The sequence below is a fragment of the Tupaia chinensis genome, unplaced genomic scaffold, assembly GCF_000334495.1.
Source record: "Tupaia chinensis unplaced genomic scaffold, TupChi_1.0 Scaffold000555_1, whole genome shotgun sequence".
NCBI classification, from domain to species: Eukaryota; Metazoa; Chordata; class Mammalia; order Scandentia; family Tupaiidae; genus Tupaia; species Tupaia belangeri.
The window spans coordinates 1,268,078-1,291,566 of NW_006160067.1; the positions used below are offsets into that span (position 1 = coordinate 1,268,078).

At 36.0% G+C, this 23,489-nt stretch overlaps 2 protein-coding genes across 4 annotated transcripts in view; one reads left to right on the forward strand and one right to left on the reverse strand.

The window, feature by feature from the left end:
- The window catches only part of METTL15 (methyltransferase 15, mitochondrial 12S rRNA N4-cytidine), a 229,854-nt gene extending 206,727 nt beyond the window's left edge, over positions 1 to 23,127 (reverse strand). For 2 of the 3 annotated variants that reach the window (XM_027775365.1, XM_006157670.3), the window contains exons 1-3: positions 23,034 to 23,127; positions 21,013 to 21,248; positions 13,156 to 13,442 (exon numbers count right to left, since the gene is read on the reverse strand). In XM_027775365.1, the coding sequence (XP_027631166.1) occupies positions 13,156 to 13,425 (270 nt within the window). In that variant the 5' untranslated portion in view covers positions 13,426 to 13,442; positions 21,013 to 21,248; positions 23,034 to 23,127. Of the gene's footprint in view, positions 1 to 13,155; positions 13,443 to 21,012; positions 21,401 to 23,033 lie in introns of those variants that run through there. The other variant, XM_006157671.2, reaches the window with a different exon arrangement.
- Positions 23,128 to 23,210: 83 nt separating this feature from the next.
- KIF18A (kinesin family member 18A) overlaps positions 23,211 to 23,489 on the forward strand; it is an 85,910-nt gene continuing 85,631 nt past the window's right edge. The window contains exon 1 of the mRNA XM_006157674.3: positions 23,211 to 23,298. The gene's annotated coding sequence lies outside the window, so the exon portion shown is untranslated. The remainder of the gene's footprint in view (positions 23,299 to 23,489) is intronic.

Sequence of the window (23,489 nt, forward strand, 5' to 3'; positions counted from 1 at the left end):
CTACTCACTGAGGTTTATGCCTAAAGTCAGACTTGTGTTCACGGATATGTATATATGAGCTGCACTTGATATTGGAAGTATTTAGATTAATTAAGTTCATTAGCGAATAAATAAAATGGGGGGAAAAGGCATAGAAAGCAACCACGGATACCAGAGACAGTGAGGGAGGAATGTGAGACATGGCAGAGGGTGAGAGATAGGGAATCAAGGATGGCAAAATTGACAAAATATACAGGAAACAAGAAATGGAAAATTATTTGTTGACAATAACACATATGTTGATGTGCTTGATTGACCCAATATACAGTGTATTCTGGATGGGAAATCTCATTTTGTTTGCTGTAATGATGTATAGTGAATGAATGTAAATAAATACATTTAAATTAAAAAAAAAACAAGTATATTCTCATGGATGCTGAACTTACTGAAAATGGTATACATTTAATATACACTATAAGTTTAAAAAATTTAAATGTGAAAATGATATACATATTTAGTTACCCATATGTTAAGAAAAAACTTATGCACACACCTATTCACACTGTAAATAAAATTATTAACAATATTTTCAACAGCACTCCATCATTGTGGAAAGTAAGTATGAATAAGTAATTTTCATTTCAGTTATAAACAACAATGCACTTACTTCTAGTATATGTGCTGCCGAAGTGAGCACACAATGCACCTACTTCTGAGAAGACTGAGTCCTACATGGGAGCTGAGATCGAGTGCTTTCAGGGAATAAGAGAAATGAAGATGTTCTGCTGAAAAGTCACCCTGGAGAGGCAAATAGGGTAGGCCTACAGAAGAAGACTGAGTCCTTCACGGCAGCTGAGAGCTAGTGCTTTCAGAGAAGATGAGAAATAAAGATGTTCTGCTGAGAAGTCACCCTGCCTCCACACGCTGAGTTCTCTAGACGGGTCTAAGTGAAATGTAACCAAGCATCCAAATACTTTTAGGGTCAACATATCCTCAATTCCCACTGAATCTGCTGCACAAAGGGAGAAAAATGGAACAGCAAAGAGTTTACAGATCACCTTCTCCTGTACACCTCTGAACGCTCAGAATGAACTTCTAAAAATTAGGAAGAAACGAATTACCCATCAGATGACTAGAAATCACTGCAGGGCACAAGAAATACAAGAAACCCAGAAAATACCTCTCCCCCAAGGGAAAAGAATAACTCCTCTTCATCCACAGACAGAACAATGGAACTCGTGGAAATGTCTGATAAATAATTTATTCTTTTTTTTTTTTTTGCATGAGAACAAATGTTTAATATACCAAACAAAGACACTTGTTATATGATGCACTTAATGTCAATATTTGGGGTAATTTTTAAGGTTTACCAAAACTGGCATTAATAATAGCTTTGTACAATCATATTTAAAACAAAAGGAAAATGACAACATCTTGATATCATATTTTTACAAACTGTTCTAAAAACAGCAAACTTGTGTTCAGTTGCTTTCCTTCTCTTTAAAGTTAGCTACCAGCAACTCTAAAACAGTCTAAAATGTATTATTCTGAGATCAAATGTAAGTATCTGTACTTGCAAAAGTTTTACAAGTCCTTTGCCTCTGTGATAGCAAATAGCTAAGGAGAGACTAGAATTTATTTTCAAATTCTATGACTGCCTTCCAAAAAATCTCCTATCAGTAGAAGCACTGGCCAAATATCAGATATTAAGGATCAGATTTAATTCTTTGGTATAGTATGAAATTGTTATTGATAGCTTCCCACAGTCAACATGAACCAGTGAGTAACCCAAGGAGCATAGAGACAACAATACAGTCTAGAACACAACTCAAAGCAGGCAGGAGCTATAACATAATGTCCTGTTTTATCGGGAAAGTCAACAAGAATATATTCTAAAGAAACAAACACCTACTTAGAGGTTTAAACATTATAGCAAACCAAAGGTTGAGCTTCAAAACAATCAAACTTGTAACTTATAGCTGGAATATTTTTTCTGCATTTTTGGCATTATACCGTAATTCATAGTATACAAGTATCTGAGCACTCTTGGCACTACTTTGGCTCAACAAACTAACTCTTCCCACTCCTCTAGATGAAATGGAAATAGTCCTTTTCTCCCCATAAATGCCTGAACTTTATACCATACAAGAAATCAGAATAAAAGGTACACAAGTTTACAATGTAACACAACTGTAATTTCACACTTTTATGTAACATATATAAGTATATTTTTCTTTCTGGAACTGTAAATTGCTAATTTAGCAAGCCTAAAAGCTTATAAAAATTTTTTTTAAAGTTTTTGTCATAGGGCACATGCGCTTGAGATTTTGGACACTTGCACACACTTGGCAAGATTTTCAAGCCACTGTGTCCAGGACTCAAACCATGGTTGGTAATCTGGGAATCCAGCAACCTACCATGATGCCATTTGCAAGCACCAAGTTTAAAGTTTTTAAATAAGAAAGTTTTAAATAAAATTAGTATGGATATAAATTTTACTATTAAAATATATAAACTAAACTGACTTGATCCATTTTAATTACTGTTACAATATATCTGAAGAATTTTTTGTGGACACTAGACTCATAACTACGCTAAATCCAAATAGTATACCTATGACTTGCATTTTGAAGTTTTTCACCTCAGTTATGTATCTTTCAATTTGCTACTTCCTTTCATGCTTTCATTTCTTTTCTTTTTTTTTTTTTTAAAATATATTACATTTCTGGGCGTGTGCACTCGCCAGAAAGACAGAGAGAGACAGGAAGGGAGCAATCCCCCAGGGGGGATGGCCACGCTGCAATCCCTTCTCCTCCATTCTCCTCTCAGGATCTTGGGCATTCATGCACACGCACCCATGAGTTTAAGCCACCTGGTCCGGGACTTGAACCGCAGTCGACTACATGGGAGTCCAGTGACATAGCCATTATGCTAACTGCTGGTCCCCATGCTTTCTTCATTTACTAAACACACTGTAAGATTTTTATATTAGACCTTCTCTTTCAAGACCTTATCAGGTAACTTTGTAAATATGCACTTATAGCCTTTGAATAATATTTTAAATTGGAACTAATACATAGGGCCACCTTTCTTGTTAAAAGTTCAGCACTAAAGATTTACAACTGGGGGTGGGGAGGTTAACATAACACTACCTGAAAAATGCACCAAGTTCCAGCTATTCTCATAAGTCTTAAACCCCAAAACTAGAATTCTAATGTTTCTTAAATATCTCTACTAAAGAAAAGGCAACTGTACTTATCACAGCACACCATTAAAGAATAAGTGACAGCAAAAATGGGACCTATTTACATTTCTGAAGGCCAAGATTTACCAAGACAATATCTAAAAACTGGGTAAAGGCAATGAGATCCTAAATACCTCTATCATAAAAATAATCCATTTCTATCTTTCTGCCTTTCTGCTGCAAGAGGAACAAAAGAAGTCAAATACAGAATTATTTTGTCTAGACCAACCATGAAATTTTGGGACCAGCAGTTGACTTAATCGCTATGTTGCTGGACTCCCACGTAGTCAACCATGGTTCAAGTCCTGGACCCGGTGACTTAAACTCATGCTGGGTGTGTGTGCATGTGTGCCCAAGATCCCGAGAGAAGAATGGAGGGGAAGGGATTGCAGTGTGGCCATCCAACCGGGGGTGATTTCTCACTTTCTGTCTCTCTCTGTCTCTCTCTGTATTTCTGGTGAATGCATGCATTCTATAGCAAAAAAAAAAAAAAAAACCCAAAAAAAAAAAAAAGAATTAGGAATATTAGGAATACTGACAGTGACAAAAATAACAGAGATTCAAGAGAAGAGAGATAATTAACTCCAGAAAAAAAGAGTCTATGAGTTCCAGGAGATGAGGAAGTTCTTGCAAGAGCTGAAAAAGGAAATATACACCACAAAAAAGAATTAAATGGATTTGTTAGAGATGAAGGCTTTAATACAAGAAGTCAAACTTCCCTTGAAAGTATTAAAGGAGACTATGTCATACAGAAAACTGAATCTCAGATGTAGAAGACAAAATCATTAGACTAGTAAAATGAACCATGAAGACTGAGAAAATATAGCCCCCCAAAAATAAGAATATATGAGAAGTACTAGATACCATGAAAACTGAGAAAATATAGCCCCCCAAAAATGAAAATAATATACAAGAAGTACTAGATACCATTAAACATCCAAACATCTGGATAATCAGTATCCTGGAAGGTGAACAGACCAATAAGGGCACTGATAATCTACACCATGAAATACTGCAAGAAATCTTTCCAAACATAGAAAGGCATTCAAAGATCCTGTCACAAGAAATACAAAGGACGCCAAAAAGGTCAACCCAAGAAGATCTTCTCCAAGACACATTATAGCCAGATTGACAAAAACCACAGACAAAGACAAGATACTAAGATTGGCAAGAGAGCAATGTCAAGTTGCCTACAAAGGATATCCTATTAGGCTACAGCAAACCTCTCATAGAAAACAATGCAAGCAAGGAAAGAATGGGAAAATATACTCTAAATGTTGAGTGAAAAACAACTTCAACCCATAATATTATATCCAGCAAGACTATCCTTCATATGGGAAGAGAAGACAAGAACATTCTCAGATAAACAAAACCTGAAAGCATTTGCTGACACCAGACCAATTCTCCAAGCAGTTCTAAAGGGAGTGCTCTCAGGAAATCTAAAGTCAGACACACAGAAATAAGAGTTCAAAACCAACTAAGAAAATGGCCAACTTAATGGTAGAGACAAGTCCAGAGTTGAATGTTATCTTCCAGAATTTAAATGGAAAGATCGGACCACAACAGAAGATAGATTAAGTACATGAGTCTAAACTAGTGAAATAGAATTTTATGACTTGTGACTAAAATATTACTGATATTCTATGCTTTGTTCTCCAGAGTTAAGAATTTTTGTCTTCTCATTAGTTGTGGACAAGGCCATGTACCTACTATTCAAACAGAATCCTAACCTGTTTCCTGGGTTTAAGTCTTCAGCAAAGTTTTCTTAACATTTTTTTACTTTGATTTATTAAAGCTAAAACTGCCTTTCTTGAAATTAAAAAATATGTTTTAAAAAATACCTATTTAATGACCACAGTAAGCTATATAGTCTCAGCTAGGTGCTACTTTATAGCATATTCATTCTACTTACAGCTTCATGCCTAAAGTCAACATGTGTTCACATATATGTACATACCAGCTAAAATTGCTATTGAAAATATTTAGATTAATTAAAATATTTCATGATTCAATGTGATGGTAACACATATGATTAAGCTACTTTATGTGTATTCTGGATGGGAAATAGCATTTTGTATGCTGTCATGATGTGCAGTGAAAGAATGTAAAATAATTAATTAAATAAATAAAAATAAATAAACACTGCACTTCTAAACCTTTAAAGAATTGTTTAAAAAGCTAAATAATGAACTTTGAGCATGATTCAGTAGCTCATTTATCTAAAAGACCTTTAGGTTGTCAGAAAAGTCATGACTTTTTTTTCTATGCAAAAATGCATCTTGACTTTACTGATAACTTACTTTTTGTTTATATATATCAAGTTAAATGGGAAGAGATAACCACAAAACTCACTTTTGCATCACTTTTCCCACATTTCTTGTATTATAATAAATATGAATAAGTATTTTATAATTAACATTAAACATATACATTCTCTTTGGAAAAAAACATGCTAAATTTACCTGTAGGGTCTATACTTCCATATTTCCCATTTTGCAACTATCTAGGAAGAATTTCCAAATTTGTTACTGGAGTAGGATGGAATTAACTAACATCCATTAGAATTTCATAAACTATTGGGTCATCTGTAAAGTCATGATGCACGTTTGCACAGGAAACAGAAAAATACATCATAACTTTTCCAACAATCCTATAATTTTTATAAGGTTTTATAAGAAAATTACTTACTAAATGATCAAATGCAATAATTCAACATTTAGTTGTTCTCTATTTTGTGTTTTCTACTGTTGACTGCCTAAGATATTTTAAATAGCCCAGCAATTATATGCAAAATGTTCACAGAATGACCAGGCAGAGTAAGTGCCCCATAAGTGCTACTAATACTCCTGCTAACAGTTAACAAAATAAATGTCACTAATAAAATACTGCACATAAAAAATATAAAACTAACCATGTAATTCAACATTAATGAGATTTTTAAATAAATATTAAGGAGATCTCTTAGAAGTATTCAAAGAAAAACTGTGGAAGACATAGAACCTACAACAGTAGAATAAGAAAGCAACAATACTCATTTTCTTCAAATGCTTTCATATCATTATAAAACAATCATCTATTCTTTGAGACCATCAAAGCAAGAGGAAAAGAACAGTGTTTTCTTCAAAAAGGTAATTTGCTTTTAAAATATTTTACTATACTAATATGATATTACTTTCAAGTCATGTTATAAACCTTTACTACTTGTTTTAGAGTTCAGGTTAAGAGTATTCAGAAATCCTTTTAAGATATATTAGAAGTATCAAAAGGACTTCCTTCTAAATCTATTGAACAAATGAAGCAACTAACTGTTGTATAGCATAGAGCCTAAGGACAGCATAATCCTCAGGTCCCAATGTGTAAATAAGAAAGCCAATTAAGTTAATTCAACCCATAACACTAATAAATTATCAGTTCAACTACTGCTAAAATAAACATTTATTGCCCTCCCACAATGAGTCAGGCAGCATACTGGCACTAGGAATACTAAGAAGAAAAAGACATTGCTCCTATTCTTAATGAGTTTCCATTCCAGCAGCAAATAAGAAATAATTATAATACAATGTAATGTACTCCATAATTTTACAAAGGACAAGGTTCTGAGGTTGTAGAACAAAGGAGATAGAACAGTGAATAGTTTTTCAGAGATACCTGAAAAAGGATGAATGGACAAATCCAGATTTTAAACTATGAAGACTCTCAGGGTAGTAAGTCACAGAGAAAAGCACCACGAGGGCAGAGATGCATAAAATACTATAACATTTATGGAAAGTTTCATTGTGGTTGATGTAAAATTCAAGAAGGGGGAACAGAAGTTGGAGAAATAGACAAAGTCTCAATTTCCATTCAGGGACATCAAATTGGTAGCTTGAAGTCGGCAACGATAGAATATGTCCATCATGGAAATCCACAAACACTAAAATTAGAGTTTTTGTGAGGTTCTTCTTTCAATTGCCAGAGGATGTGAGACAGAGACAAAGAGGGAGGAAGAAGGTGCTCCGCAGCAGAGCATAGAAATGCTGCCATCCCTTCTTCATTTCACCATCCTGTCAAGATTAGGGACATAACATACACATGTGCCCAGCACATTTTTCTAGCCACCAGGCTAGGATTCAAACTGCAGTTGGCCATGTGGGATCCAGTTCCTTTAACCCACAGGCTATGTGGCCAGCCCTGAAGTTTATTTTCTAAAATTCACATACCACTTCCACCCCCAAAAGTAGGTGTTAATCATTTACCAGCAGAGCACTGGAAGATATTTTAATTCAAAGGCCACTTAATATACTACATGATTTTTTAACATAAAAACATACTTCAAACAAAGGTAAAATGCAAATTGAAATAAAATTTTTCTCAAAGAAACCTTTATTCTAAAAAATAGAAGAAGGAAAATACTACATCTTTACACAGTCAATTTAATTTGAAATTTCTAAAGTTCTATCTTTAAAAAAAATAAAAAGGTAAATCTCTCTCTGTAAGTGCCATGTAATAACTCTAATCCCTTAGAAAAGTTTTAACTAAAGTTCTTAACTCTGACCACTGTGGGGTCAAACAACATAAACTCCTCTTCTTCAGCTTTCAGTAACAAACATATAGTATTAGTATGAGGGGAATTTAAAAAGTTCACAGAGGGATCAGCAAATGGCAGAATGGGCATGTCACTGGACTCCCTCACAGTTGATCGCGATTGAAGTCCTGAACTCAGGAGCTTAAAACTCACATCAGGTGTGTGTGCATGCATGCCCAAAACCCCAAAAGGAGAATGGAGAAGAAGGGATTGAGGAGCGGCCATCCCCTAGGGGCTGATTTCTTGCTTTCTGTCTCTCTTGTGAGCATACATGCCCTATAGTAAAAAAAAAAAATCTCTCTTTAAAAAAAAAAAAAAATTCATGGAAAAATAGAGTTTAATACAAGTTATAGTGCAAAATAATTCTGAACTCTATGCATAGTTTTTCATAATATACATTTCCACGGACTTTCGGAAGATCCTTTGTGTTGTCTCTTGTATGTTTACTCTCCATTAAAGACAACAAAGATTTAAGAAAACACTGCTACTTATACCAAGAAAATTCCATTATATGGAGCAGAATTCATTTTTTATAAACTATCAAAGCTGGTACCATGACAATTTTAATGAATCCAACAATTATAAAAATATTAAATGCTAGGACATCAAAATCAGTAAGACAGTTACTTTGAAATATTTATAAACCAAACCTTGCAACCTTAGCCTATTTGTCATCATAATCTATTTTATATTAGTTTAGGTGCCAGCTCATTTTCTCGGAACTCATATCTATTTCCTCAACCCTCGTATCTGTTTTCTCACCATGTTGCTCCAATTACTTGATCAAAACAGGTCTGCCACACTAAGGCTAGAATCATATTAAAGTCCTAAGCCAGAGAAGTTATCTCAGTATCTGAGGGACATTCCTTTCATTAGTGCCTCACATCTGTCCTCTGGTTTACTCTGACTTTTATTCATTCACTTAAAGCAACGTTACAAAACTACCAGGTGGCACGCCTTGTGCTAGGCATGGGAGATATAATGGTACACAAAATAAACTTGCCCATGACCTCATGAAGAGCAGTCTACCACGAAACATCCACTGAAAGATAATCTCATTAAAAAATTATAAATTGCTGTAAGTGCTGAGTAACGAAAGTAATGACAGCTACGGTTTAAATGTGTCTCCCAAAAGTTCATATGTTTCAACCTGGTTGTACTATAAAGGTATTAAGAGAAAACTTAATCTGATTATGGTGTTGACAGGTGGGGCCTTTGGGAAGTGATTAGGCACCCAGATGAAGAACCCACGATTGCCTCCTAGGAGGTTTACAAGGAGAAGGAAAGAGAGAAAAATGCACAGACACAGACATATGCCCTCCTGCTCCACGCTCCCTGGCCATGAGACCACCAGCTGAAAGTCTTCACCAGATCTTGCCCCTGGATTGGACCTTCAAACCAAGAACTGAATAAACCTTTATTATAAATACCCTCTTTGGAGTATTTTCTGTTTTAGCAATAATACAGACACCACAAATGTATAACAGGGATACTTATCTCCTCTGAAGACTCAGAACAAGTTCTGAGAGTAAAATCTGACTCACGATGTGAAGGATGGTGACAGGGAGAGTTCCAGGCAGAAGAAACAGCACAGGTTCCATTTCGGTTATGTTGGATCCACCTCTGCTATCTCCTGGCATTTTTCTCTGACTTTTTTTTTAATCTCCCTACCAATCCTGACCCTTCTAATTCTCACAATAACAAGACTTTAATATTTATTGAGAAAATACTACTTTGAAGATACCATTCTCCATAGTTTACATATATTAACTTATCTGATCTTCACAGAAACTATATGAGGTAGGTTCTATTTCCACATTTTACAAATAAATCTGAGGCACAGCTACTTATACTAGTACTGTATGTCCATCCTCTCCCTCAAAACTTATCATCTTAGAGAATGGCCCCAGGATGCCAAACCAAATTAGTACTACTACTGGGAAGAAAAAAAAAAAATCAAGTCTCACATACCCTCCTAACTTGTACTATTTTACATTAGGTATGATTATATTTACTTTCTCCACCTTTCAGAATTAAGAACAAAAAACTTACTAATGTAGCCTTGAGTAAAACATCTCCAGAAGCAAGAAAGATGTTTTTGGAATAACTAATACAGTCTTACAAAAAGCTATTCACCCAGACTATGAAATAAGGAAAACTAAGCTAGGAGAAAAAATTACAATTTATATAATTCTTCTGTACCTTCGGAAAGACAGGAAAACATTTCTTTTCTTAAAAATTAAAACTAGTAAAAATTTTGAATATTTTTGCAAAATTATCTAGGATACTGTGTTTTCTTTAGGTAAGCATCTTTCAGATATTAAGAAGAAAGAAACAACTATAGAATGCCCTAGAGCTAACTAAATCTAAAAATATTTTTAGATAATTTTTTTAAGTCCCCATTATTATCAAAAGTTCCATTTGTAAATTCACCATTGAAGGTGATGTGGAAAAGAGTAATTAAGTGGGTGATTGATATCAAGTGAGCATATGACTCATAGTTTGCAAAGGAAAATGATTTTGGGGAAAAAGGCTCAGAAAGAAGAGAAGCAAATAATGGATTCTAGATGAAATGAAGACCTTTCCTGTCCAAGTACTGTCACCAGTTCTTTATTACTTGAAGATTAAGGGAATAGTGAATAAAGCTGTCTGGCAGACAGCAGAAAAGGTAAGAAATGGCATTGTCTCTAAGTGTAGCTCCTATGAAAGTTCTCTAAAATAACATTCATAAAATTAAACTTTCTATAAAAAGTTACTGGAAAACCCAACCCAAATCAGAACAATGGAATGTCAAAATAAACCAATATTACATTTGTCAGGAACTTGAACAAAATGAAATAGTGGTATAGGTCATGTTCTAGAATTGTCTAGTTTTATTCTATTTGGTTTTAGAGAAAAGGTTGATACAATACCGGTTTATCAAGAGACTTGATGGAGTTTCTTTCATTTGTCTATTGTTAGTTTTTCTACTCCATAGGTGGTGCAAAATAAATATTTGGTTTTGTTACTAGGGTTCACTAAACTGACACAATGTGCTTTTTTAATCCAGAAGATACATTCAAGTCACTGAATTCAGTTCCACTTTTTTACTGCCTGTACCCTCTCACATGTGTGTGTGTGCGTGTGTCTCACATCTACTTAAGTACACTTTTCAAAATTCATGCTTAAATATGTATCTTAATTGCTATCCCTGAGTGATGAATCATTTAAGAGAATTTAATTGTGATCAAGTATTGATAGTATGCTGTTTGACAGAAAGTTTTACCCAACTTTTTGATTTACATTTTCATGGACATTTTGGTGACAGTATTGAGCTAGATTTTTTTTTTCTGCCGTGATCCAGAGAGAGGGAGAAACAAAGCCAGAACCATCAAAAGGGTCTTGACACTACCACCCATCCCAGCGTCAGCCAGTCCCAGACCACAGGCACAAGGATACCTGACATCCTCAAGTCTCCAGACTTGAACTGGCAACCTTCCCACATAAGTCAGTCTTGTAGAGTGTCATGTTTTACCACCACCATCTATAGCCCAGCCCACTGAGCTAGATGCTGTATACACATGAACTCATTTACAAATGCTGAGTTCATTTGGTTCTATACATATAGTATCTAAAGAGAGGGTAGGCTACATTTTTATAATGAAGCAACCCATGTCATTTCACTGGTGGTTTCTGTACGAGCAATATCCAGCCATTCTAATATATCTTAGAACTAAGTTTCTCAAATTGCCTGATACAATTTGAAGTCATCTCAAGAAAAACAGAGTTGTGTGTACTATGCATATGGATACATACACATTCTAAATGAGATTCAAAAGTAGGCAATACAGTTCCAGAATCTATACTCTTAACAACTAAGGGTCATATTTCTGAAGTCAGTACACTAGAAATATTAGCATTAAGTTATGAACAGACATTTGAAGAAAATTTAGTAGGATAAAGTATTTTTTGGGTGTGTTTGAATGTATGCAATTGCTAGAGTTTCTAGCTTTTTATTGAATATGATACTGCCTAACATTTTTATAATCTTTTTATGGATTCTAAAGCATTTTATCAAAATTTAAGTTAATTCTGTTGACAATGTTACAAGGTAAGTATACTGGTTAATTCTGCATTGGTTTGGCTAGGCTGTGGTGTCCAGATATTTGGTCAAATATTATTTTTCATTTTTCTATGAAGGTGTTTTTTGACTGAGATTCACATTGAAGTTGATGGACTTTCAATAAATCAGATGATTCTCCATATTTTGGATGGTCCTTCTCCCACACATGGCAGACTGTGGATCGAGCCTCGTGCCTAGTGACTTGTTTTCTCTCTCCCTTTCTCTCTTTTTCAGTCTCTCTCTGTCTAGTAAGCACATGTTCCCTATAGCAAATTAAACAATAATAATAATAAACATGATTAATTAAAAAAAAACATAAACTGACCCTCTATTATAATAAGAAGGAATCCTGCCAGCAGACTGATGCTTTTGAACTTAAGTTGCAACTTTTCCCTGACCCCCACCCTGACTCCCAGCCTGCCATTCACTCTGCCAATACTCCAAAACTGCCAATTCCTTAAAATAAATTTCTCTCTCTCTCCCTCTACACATACATACATACATACACATACACACACACACACACACACACACACACACACACACACCCTGTTGGTCTTATTTTCTAGAGAACTCTCAGTAATACAGCATAATAGTTGAAAACTAAGGCTAACGATACAAGAAACAGGAATGAAGATTCATATCTTTTCCTTGGTCACTCTTCACAAGATTAAAATTAAGAATCTCAAGAGGCTATACTGGAATTCAGTTTTCACACCCTAACCACTCAGCAGTATAACATTCTTTGGTAACTCTAATCAACTCTGGGAAACAGTCTGACACATCTTCAAATAGTTAAGCATAAAAGACTTCTACTTCCAGGTACAGACCCAATAGAAGTGAAATCGTATGTCCACACAAAAACGTGTACACAAATGTTCAGAGCATCACTACTCATTCACAATAGTCACAAAATGGACACAATATAAATGTCCATTTGAAAAGATGTCTAGAAAAAGAAGGCAGAGACAAAAGGCCATGCATTATATAAATCCATTCATATGAAATGTACAGAATAAGCAAGTTCATAGAAATGAAAAATAGATGAGTGGTTGTCAGGGGCTAGGAAGGAAGACAATGAGAGATGAATGCTAATGTTAGGACGTACCCAATTGGAGGGATGAAAATGTGCATGAATTAGACAGTAGTAATAACTGTACAACCTTGTAAATGTGTGAAACACTACTAAAGGGTACACTTTAAAATGTTGACTATTATGATAAGTACATTTCATTGTAAAAAAAGGTTTAAAAGTAAAAAACTCACCTGCCCTTTTTGGGGTGCCAAACAACGAACAACTTCATCCACCATCACTGGGATATGTAGTTGAGCCACACCTTCAGAACCTCTACTTTGACATCTGTGTAACTCCTGAGCTCCAGTATGATCTGGTTGCTCCTGGGCCTCACATTCATTATATTTTCCTGATGTAGTATGTATACTTTTTGGCCAGGCACCTAAGTTAAGTATGCCAGAGTCCAACCAGCATGAAAGAAATTCTTTATATAGTCTACGAGAATATGCGTATCGAAGCATTCTGTACACCAAAAAATCTAGAAAAAAAATTTAAATATGAAAATTGTTGAATTTGTTTTAAAGAATGTCATAATACTTGAAGGAAAGCAGATTAACATACAATATTTAGCATAAAAAAGTAAGACTCTTCATCTGAACATTTTAAACAAATGAAGATGACTAACTTCTTTACATTAAAAAAGGAACCAACAAGAACTCAGAAATGACTTAAATCCAAGAATAATGTAAGTACTTTTTTAATGTGACCTGGTAAATTCTAAGACTGTTAATTTTTCAACCATCAGGGATATAAACATGGATTATTTAGTCATCATTTTTCTGAAATACAGTTTTAAAAACATTTTTAACCAAGTCTAAACAGTGGATTCAATGAGTTAAAACTATTTTTTAAAAGCTGTCTGGATGACTGAAAGGAGTATAAGTGTTATGCATTTTAGATTCAGGTGGTGTTTTATTTCAAGCTCTTCCATTTGTTTTTCTCTTAATGCTAAATTCTGGCCTGCAGTTTAACTTTGTTAGCGAGAACATCCCTAGAAAAAGATTATGCTTGTACATCCAAAAAGAAAGGGAGATGACCAGTCTATGAAAACCTTGAATATTTGTGATGCATATTTTCTAGTAAGATCATCTTCCCAGAATCAGTAAATATCGAAATACACCATCACTTTATAGACACTTGACTAAGCATATTTTGGCATTCTGTATCCATCTCTGTTTTGTCTGCCTGTCCCCTATAACCAAAAAATAACAAGCAACTCACTGACATTCCTTGAACTTCTCATACTTTCACCATTTTCTTTTGTAGTCTGTAACTTCAAAATGCAGAAGAAAAAACTATTTGTATAATATCTTAATAGAAGAACTGCTGTAAACACTATGCTTTCTTCTTGGTTGATTTAAGCAACATTTTTCATACCACCATAGACATAGTCAGTTAACAATGCTTTTCTTTCCTCATGGATTATGAGTTATTTAAGAATAAGGCTGGGCCACTTCCATGGCCTAGTGTTTAAGGTTGCCAGATCCAACATAGCCTACTGCAAGGTTCAAATCTCCACTATGGTAGCTTGAAAAACATGCTCTATGTGCGTGAGAATATGCGTATCGAAGCATTCTGTACACCAAAAAATCTAGAAAAAAAATTTAAATATGAAAATTGTTGAATTTGTTTTAAAGAATGTCATAATACTTGAAGGAAAGCAGATTAACATACAATATTTAGCATAAAAAAGTAAGACTCTTCATCTGAACATTTTAAACAAATGAAGATGACTAACTTCTTTACATTAAAAAAGGAACCAACAAGAACTCAGAAATGACTTAAATCCAAGAATAATGTAAGTACTTTTTTAATGTGACCTGGTAAATTCTAAGACTGTTAATTTTTCAACCATCAGGGATATAAACATGGATTATTTAGTCATCATTTTTCTGAAATACAGTTTTAAAAACATTTTTAACCAAGTCTAAACAGTGGATTCAATGAGTTAAAACTATTTTTTAAAAGCTGTCTGGATGACTGAAAGGAGTATAAGTGTTATGCATTTTAGATTCAGGTGGTGTTTTATTTCAAGCTCTTCCATTTGTTTTTCTCTTAATGCTAAATTCTGGCCTGCAGTTTAACTTTGTTAGCGAGAACATCCCTAGAAAAAGATTATGCTTGTACATCCAAAAAGAAAGGGAGATGACCAGTCTATGAAAACCTTGAATATTTGTGATGCATATTTTCTAGTAAGATCATCTTCCCAGAATCAGTAAATATCGAAATACACCATCACTTTATAGACACTTGACTAAGCATATTTTGGCATTCTGTATCCATCTCTGTTTTGTCTGCCTGTCCCCTATAACCAAAAAATAACAAGCAACTCACTGACATTCCTTGAACTTCTCATACTTTCACCATTTTCTTTTGTAGTCTGTAACTTCAAAATGCAGAAGAAAAAACTATTTGTATAATATCTTAATAGAAGAACTGCTGTAAACACTATGCTTTCTTCTTGGTTGATTTAAGCAACATTTTTCATACCACCATAGACATAGTCAGTTAACAATGCTTTTCTTTCCTCATGGATTATGAGTTATTTAAGAATAAGGCTGGGCCACTTCCATGGCCTAGTGTTTAAGGTTGCCAGATCCAACATAGCCTACTGCAAGGTTCAAATCTCCACTATGGTAGCTTGAAAAACATGCTCTATGTGCGTGTGTGTGTGTGTGTATGCTCAAAAATCCCAATAGGATAGAGAGAGAGAGAAGGGATTGTGACCTGACCATGCACCATGAGGGATGCTTTCTTGTTCTCCCTCTGTAAAGAATTTTTTAAAAAGGAGGCCCACACCCTCCTATCCTATGAAATTATATAAAATGTAGGTGCTGAAGGCAAAAGAAGACTGACTACTCCATGGGAGCTGAGAACTCGTGCTTTCAGGGAATAAGAGAAATTAAAAGTTTTCTACAGAGAATTCACCCTCCAGATCCCATTCTTGAGTGGTAGAGCCACCTGAATCCTTCTCTCTGTCTCTCTGTCTCCTTCTGTCCCCCCATCTTTCTCTGCCTTTTCATTTTTTCTTTATTTTTTTTCATTTTTTTAAGGTAAAGTATTTTCTTGTCTCTCAGATCCTCATTTATCTTGCTAATAATCTCCTCCCCCTGAGCCCATTTAGGAGAGGCAAAAGGGCAAAAGAAGACTGACTCTTCCATGGGAGCTGAGAACTAGTGAGCATATCACACAGTTTTCACTTTTTGCTTTAAAAATAAGTAAATAATTTTTTTGTTTTATTCTCTTTTATTTTCTCATTTTATTTCTCGCTCTATTTTTTCCTTCACTTACTGTTTTCTTAACCATTTTCTTTTACCTCATCATTTTGCTGCTCTGCCTACATGCACTGAGTGTCTATATAGGTCTAAGTGAACATCTGAATACTACTAGAGTCAACATATTCCTCAATACCCACTGAATCTGCTGCACAAAGGGAAAAAATGGAACAGCAAAGAGATTGCAAATCACTTCCTCCTGCATGCCCCTGAATGCTCAGATTGAACTTCTAGAAATTAGGAAGAAAAGTATAACCCATCAGATGACTAGAAATCACTGCAGGGGCACAAGAAATATGAGAAACCAAGAAAATACCTCTCCCTCAAGGGAAAAGTATAACTCTTCTTCATCCACAGACAGTACAATGGAACTCATAGAAATGTCTGATAAAGAATTTAGAATATTCATAGGAACAAAGCTGACAGAGATTCAAGAGAAGAGAGACAATGAACTCCAGAAGAGGCAGGAAAAAAGAGCCAATGAGTCCAGGAGATGAGGAAGTTCTTGCATGATCTGAAATAAGTAATACATACCGTAAAAAAAGTCAACTGGAACTGTTGGAGATGAAGGCTATAATACAGGAAGTCATAATCTCCCTTGAAAGTATTAAATTAAGCAGACTAGATCATACAGAAAATCAAATCTCAGCTATAGAAGACAGAATTGCTTCACTAGAAAAACCCACTACAAAGACTGAAAAAAATAGCCCCCAAAAATGAGAGTAATATACAAGAAACACTATATACCATAAACATCCAAACATCAGATAATCAGAATCCCAGAAGGTGAAGAGACCAATAAGAGCTTTGATAATCTATTCCATGAAATCCTGGAAGAAAACTGTCCAAACCTAGAGAGTCATTCAAAGATCCAGACCCAAAAAATACAAAAGACCCCAAATAGAATAAACAAGAAGATCTCCAAGACACGTTATAGCTAGATTGAGCAAAACCACAAAGACAATATTTTAAGATTGGCAAGAGAGAAATGTCAAGTTAACTACAAAAGATATCCCATCAGGCTAACAGTGGACCTCTCATCCCAAACAATGTAAGCAAGGAAAGAATGGGAAAATATATTTAAAGTGTTGAGCAAACAACAATTTCAACCAAGAATACTATACCCAGCAAGATTATCCTTCATATGGGAAAAGAAGACAAGAACATTCTCAGATAAACAAAACCTGAAAGCATTTACCAACACCAGACCAGTTCTCCAAGAAGTTGTGAAGGGAGTGCTATCTCAGGAAAATTAAAGTCAGGCACACAGAAATAAGAGTTGAAAAACAACTAAGAAAATAGCCAGCTTAATGGTAGGGACAAGTCTGGAGTTGAATGTCATCTTCTAGAATTTAAACTGAGAGATAAGACCACAATGGAAGATAGATTAAGTACATGAAACTGAACTGGTGAAATAGAATTTTATGGCTGTCTAAAACTTCACTGATCTTCTTCTATGCTTTGTTTACCAGAGTTAGGGATTTTTGTCTTAAGTTGTCAACAGGTCCATGTACCTACTATTTGAAAAGAACCTAAACTGTTTTCTGCCTGTAAGTCTTAAGCAAAGTTCTCTTAACATTTTTTGATATGGATTTATTAAAGCTAAAACTGCCTGTCTTGAAGTTGAAAAAGATATTAAAAATACCTATTTAATGACTACAGTAAGCTATATAGCCTCAGCTAGGTGCTACTTTATAGTACATTCATTCTGCACACAGAATTTCATGCCTAAAATCAAACATGTGTTCACAGATATGGGTATGTCAGTTGAACCTACTATTGAAAGTAGTTAAATTAAGATATTTTTTGAATTAATAAAATGGGGGGGGGGAGGAATGGAAAGCAACTGCAGAAACCAGAGATATTGTGGGAGGAAGGTGGGAAATGGCAGAGAATGAGAAATGGTGGTTAAAATATATGTACGTGTGTTTGTGTGTGTGTGTGTGTGTATATATATAAATATATATATATACTGAACAAGAAATGGGATATTATTTGTTGACAATAACATGAATGATTAAGGCACTATACAGTGTATTCTGGAGAAGAAATTGCATATTGTATGCTGTGATTAATTAATATAAAATTATTAATATGTAATTATTAATATATAATTAATTAAAAATAAAACTTAGGTGCTTAATAGGCATGTTCTGGGGAAAATAAAAATGAGTAGATAGATAAATCCTGACTCCACAGAATCAACAAATATTCTTTTTTATTGTCTTTTATTTTTGTTTTGTTTTGTTTTGTTATAGGCCATGTGACAGAGAGAGAAAGAAAAGTGAAATATCAGCCCCTATGGGGTATGGCCATGCCATAATCCCTTATCTTCCAGTCCCCCCACAGGATTTTGGGCATACGCACACACACACCTGCATGACTTTTAAGCTGCCAGGTCCAAAATTCAAACCTCACAGTTGGCCATGTAAGATCCAGCCACCTTAAGTACCATGCTACCAGATGGCCCAGTCTTTTCAACTTCTTTCACGTTGCAGCCTCTTTGCAGATGTAATTAATGTGATTACTCTCCCAGTAAAATTATAAATATATATAGAGAGACTTTTCCAGGATCACAATGTTTAAGGAGCATCTGAACCCCATCATTTCACCCACCAGGTGGAGATAGCATTGGAGAGAAAGTTTCTTGCAATGGGGCATGGTCATGTCACAATCCTTCCTTCATTTCCTCATCCTTTCTGAATTTGGGTCACACATGCACATGTATTTGGCCTGATTTTCAAACTGCCAGGGCCAGGGTTCAAACCATACAGTCAGCCATGTGAGATCTGTCTCCCTGAACCACCAGACCATAGAGCCAGCTCCAAAATGAACCATTTTATAAATCTTCATTTTAGGAAATTTCATCTGCTTGACGGACCCCACAAAAAACCCATATGTTTTCAAAATACTTCAAGTACTACAAATCTCAGTTAAATGTCTTTTTTTTTCCTTTTACAACAGAAAATGAAAAGTAATGTTGAAAAGCTGATCACATGTAATGTCTACAGAAAGAAACACAAATATAATATTACATAAATATAACATCAACAACATGTTACCTTAAGGTAATATGTCAACTTTACCAAAGACATAATCCACAGAGTGATAGAGCAAATGTGATACCGGAAAAAATATGGTGCAAAAAAAAAAGTATACATGAATGCTTTAAATAAATTTTTAGATTTTTCAGCAGTAACTAATTAACCAAATTATTAATCATGCCTTTCGATTTCCAGAAAGCTTATTGAAAGTAAACGTAACTATCCTTTCAGTGTTTTTAACATTTTTCAAGGCACTGGCTAATATTTATTCACTTCTTACTAAGCACATTGCGTGTACCATTAGGTTGTCAGAAAAGTCATGATGTATTTTTCTGTTTTTCTATGCAAAAATGTGTCATGACTTTTCCCACCACCCAAATCACTTCTATACAATCCTTACCACGACTCTTGAAGGGTAGGTATTATTACTCTCACTTTACAAATAAGGAAAACAGTAATTTATCAAGGTCACATAACTGAAGAACCATAAAGCTAGCATTATAACATAAGCATTCTAGCCTCAAAGCATGAGATCTTAATCCCCACGCTATAAACACAGACGAAAAAACTATTTAAAGCACTTATGTGACTTATTTGTACTTTATTCTTTTTTTCTTTGTTTTTTTGGGGGGGGTTTTTTCGTTGTTGGTTTTTTGTTGTTTTTGTTTTTGGGGGTTTTTTTGGTTTTTTTTTTTGAGAAACCAGTATCCTATGGCTTGACCCTGCTTCAATTGGAAATAGCATCATGCTGTGGGTTAAAGAACATACAATGTTTGGGCTTAAATAGTGGCAGCTGGAATATTTTAACAACCTATAGTGTATGTTCAGATAATTAAAAATTCTTTAAAAGCATCAATTCTGATATAGGAATCACCCCACACCAAAAATGGCAAATAAAGATTAGATGGAAAAGAATCCACTACCAGTATTCAATTCTTCTCTACTGTATTCTGTTTCTAGGCATTTATTCAACCATGTTCAAGACACAAAGGCTGAGATTTTATTATGAGATATTGACTACTAACTTGAGTTAACGTGAAGAAAAGGCCACAAATAATGCATTTTCTTTCACCATTGTTTCCTGGACTATCATCCTGAAAAAATGGAACAGGACAAACTCCACAGGGATTTCTTTCCTTCTCTTTAGTCAGTCTCCTACAACTCAGGATCCTCCCACAGCTACCCTCAAGGATTTAAAATTGTTCAAATTCCTCTTGGTCACAGGAAGGAAGCAGGGAGTGAGGAAACCTGGCCTCTGGAGATGACCGGTTTCCACGGTACGTCATTTAACTTTTCTTTATAAACCAAGTCCAGTTTACGCCGTGGTCAGACAGGTTCGTCTTTCAATGGCGGGAACACAAAACTCAGTGTTGTCTGTTTAGAGGGCTTCCTCGCAAGTGCTAGCAATTACCATGATCGCAGTTTCCCCTCTGCAAATAATTCCTGCTTGAAAAGTTCATCTTAAAAGCCAAAAACACGACTCGAACGCTGGCACCCCAAGGCAGAGAAAGTGAAAGAGGTTCTAAGGGAAGAATCCACCCTTTTGTCTAAGAACTATACTCGGACGAGGGAAAACTGGGAACTTTTAAAGCTGGTTTGAAAGCGTGTAAAGGAGTGAGCTGGAGCAGGGGCGTTTCCTTGGCCCCGGAGGAAGACGGGGTCCCCGGCAGCACCCTCACAGGGTGGAGGTTTGTGGAAGAGCTCCCGGACTCAGTCACCTTCTCCTCACCTGAGGCTCGATGATTTCTCCGTTGGCCTCTACCTTGGGCCAGAGACGACCACTACGGTACTGGAAAATTTGAATTTGCCGCACGTCAAGGTCCCAGCCCTGGGGGAAACTTGCGAGAACGGACAAATTGGGCCCACGTCCGCCCCAGCAACCGAGGACTGTTGGACTTTGGTTCCGCTATTTCCAGCCCTTGCTTCAAAATCTCTTGCAGACGCTGGAGTTTCCAAATGACTTTCCTGGGAGAATAAATAACACCTCACCATTGCCTTGTTTAAATTTACTTTGGGTACTTTTTTTAAATGTCGGGGGTAACTTTAAATCTAACTTTCCATTTCATCCTTAATTCTAGTCTTTTTGATTTACCATAAACATACTTGTGTTCTAATAACACAGCAGGTATACTCCAATTTCTAACAAAAGGAATTTCTGCCACCTTAGCTTTAAATGTTTAGAAAGTTTTGATTCTTTTGTTGCTAATGCCTTACCAGACTAGTCAACTGGCACATTAATGGCATTGTCATGTCAAAATATCTCTACTTTAAGCAAAGGTACAATTCCTTAAAAATGTGGACCTCTTCGTCTGAATTGTGTTAAAGAGCAAATGTAATGCAGAATTTAAAATTAAATGTGGGCAATTGCATTAAGCATGGAAACACCTGTGAAAATGAAAGATTTGTACAAATGTGGTATCAAAAAAGACAAAATTGAAAACACTTCTATTTACCTGTTCACTAGTGGCTAATAGTTTTAGAAGAATTTGGCAAGACAGTCATATTTTCAAACTAGATTAACTTATTATCTTAAAGTCACTTAATCTAGAAAAGAGTTTATAGAAATGGCTTAATTGTAAATTGGTTTGCCGGTATGGTTCAAGATATATTTTTAAGCATTTTCTGAAAACTTCAGTTTTCTCTACGCAAAATGAAGCTAACAGTATCCACATCTCATGAGCTGTTTTGAAAGTTAAAGAACCTGTAAAATTATAAATAAAATGACTGGTACGTCAAAGGTAAGGTATTATCGAGTGCATATTGGAAATAAAATGCTTCTCAATTTTATTACCAAATCCAGCATCACAGAGATATATAGCCAAGGTACATGTTCTACATCTAGTAATCAGTAGTACCTTTATTAATGCCTACTCAGTGTTTAGAAAGATGATATAATATGAATTATATAAAAGATACAATGCTCCGGATTTTCTCCAAGAAATAGTTTTTCACATATTGTCTCATTTATACTCTGTATTGACACTGTGCCACTTATTTATATAGTGATAATTTTAAGAATATAGACTGTAAGATAGTAAAGATTTTGACTCTATGGTGTACTACAAGATGGTAAAGATTTTGACTCTATGGTGCACTACTGTTTTTGTAATATCTGCAGCTAGTAATTACTGAATGGAAAAATGCAATAATAGCAGTATAAAGAATGATGAAATTCAGATCATACTGCTAAAATTATCTTAAGACATAAAGACGAACTATCTAAGCAAACCTATTTCCCATTTTTTCTCCGATATTTTTCTACGTAAAGTGTACATTTTGAAATCATACCTATAACCTGGGATTTTAAAAAGTCACATTCCCAATAATGAATTAGGTCAATCTCTTTAAATGAATTTATTTCATAATGCCATCCTTAGACGAAACTGTAAAACACCAAACAGTTTCACAGTCACACTAATGTTGTAGGCCTGGCAGTCCTGAGAAGTGAAGCCTGGGGGCCTCAAACCAGAAGCCCTGACCTTCCAGCGAATTCAGATGAGCCCCCTCCCCCCGCCCGGGGCCCCAGCGGATGGAGTTGGAACAGCTCTCTATACCTCCCAGAAGAGAGACCTATGCCTTGCAGGCCACACTTGTCAAGAAAGAGAACAGGAGGTAAGAAACACCCAGAACCTACTATTCCCGCCCAAGATGCTCGTCTCTCTCCTGAGCAGTGGGCACCTGCCACCCCCCGCCCGCGCCCCCTCACTCACACCCTGAACCCCCCTGCAGCGCCGGCCTGGCCCCGCCCACCTCGGCCACCGCCTCGGGAGAGAACGGTGCGCGTTGCCACGGTGACGCACGTAAAGCCCCGTCCTCCGCGCCGCGCGGTTGATCCTCCAGGCTTTGACTGCCACGCGCCGCGGCAACGTCCGGCGTGATGACGTCACTGAGGCGGCAGCCAATGAGACCAGGCGCTGAGGAAGCTGGCTTCGGTTTGAATCTTGTGGCTGCGTTTGTAGCGCCGGGAGGCGGACATTGAAGTGGAGGAATCGCCGAGAGCTCTACCCGGCCGGCGGTGAGTGAGAGGCACGCGCGGAGAGAAGTCTGTTCCCTGGGACGCCCCTTTTAATGACTTGTCTTCCAGCGAGCGGAGGGTCGCGCTGCCTAGTTCTGGAGGACTCGGCCTGTTGACAAACACAGACGCGTGGCGGTGGGGAGAGGGGCCTGGGGTCAGGGTGCCGGGGAAAGGGAAGGTGGGAAGGGACC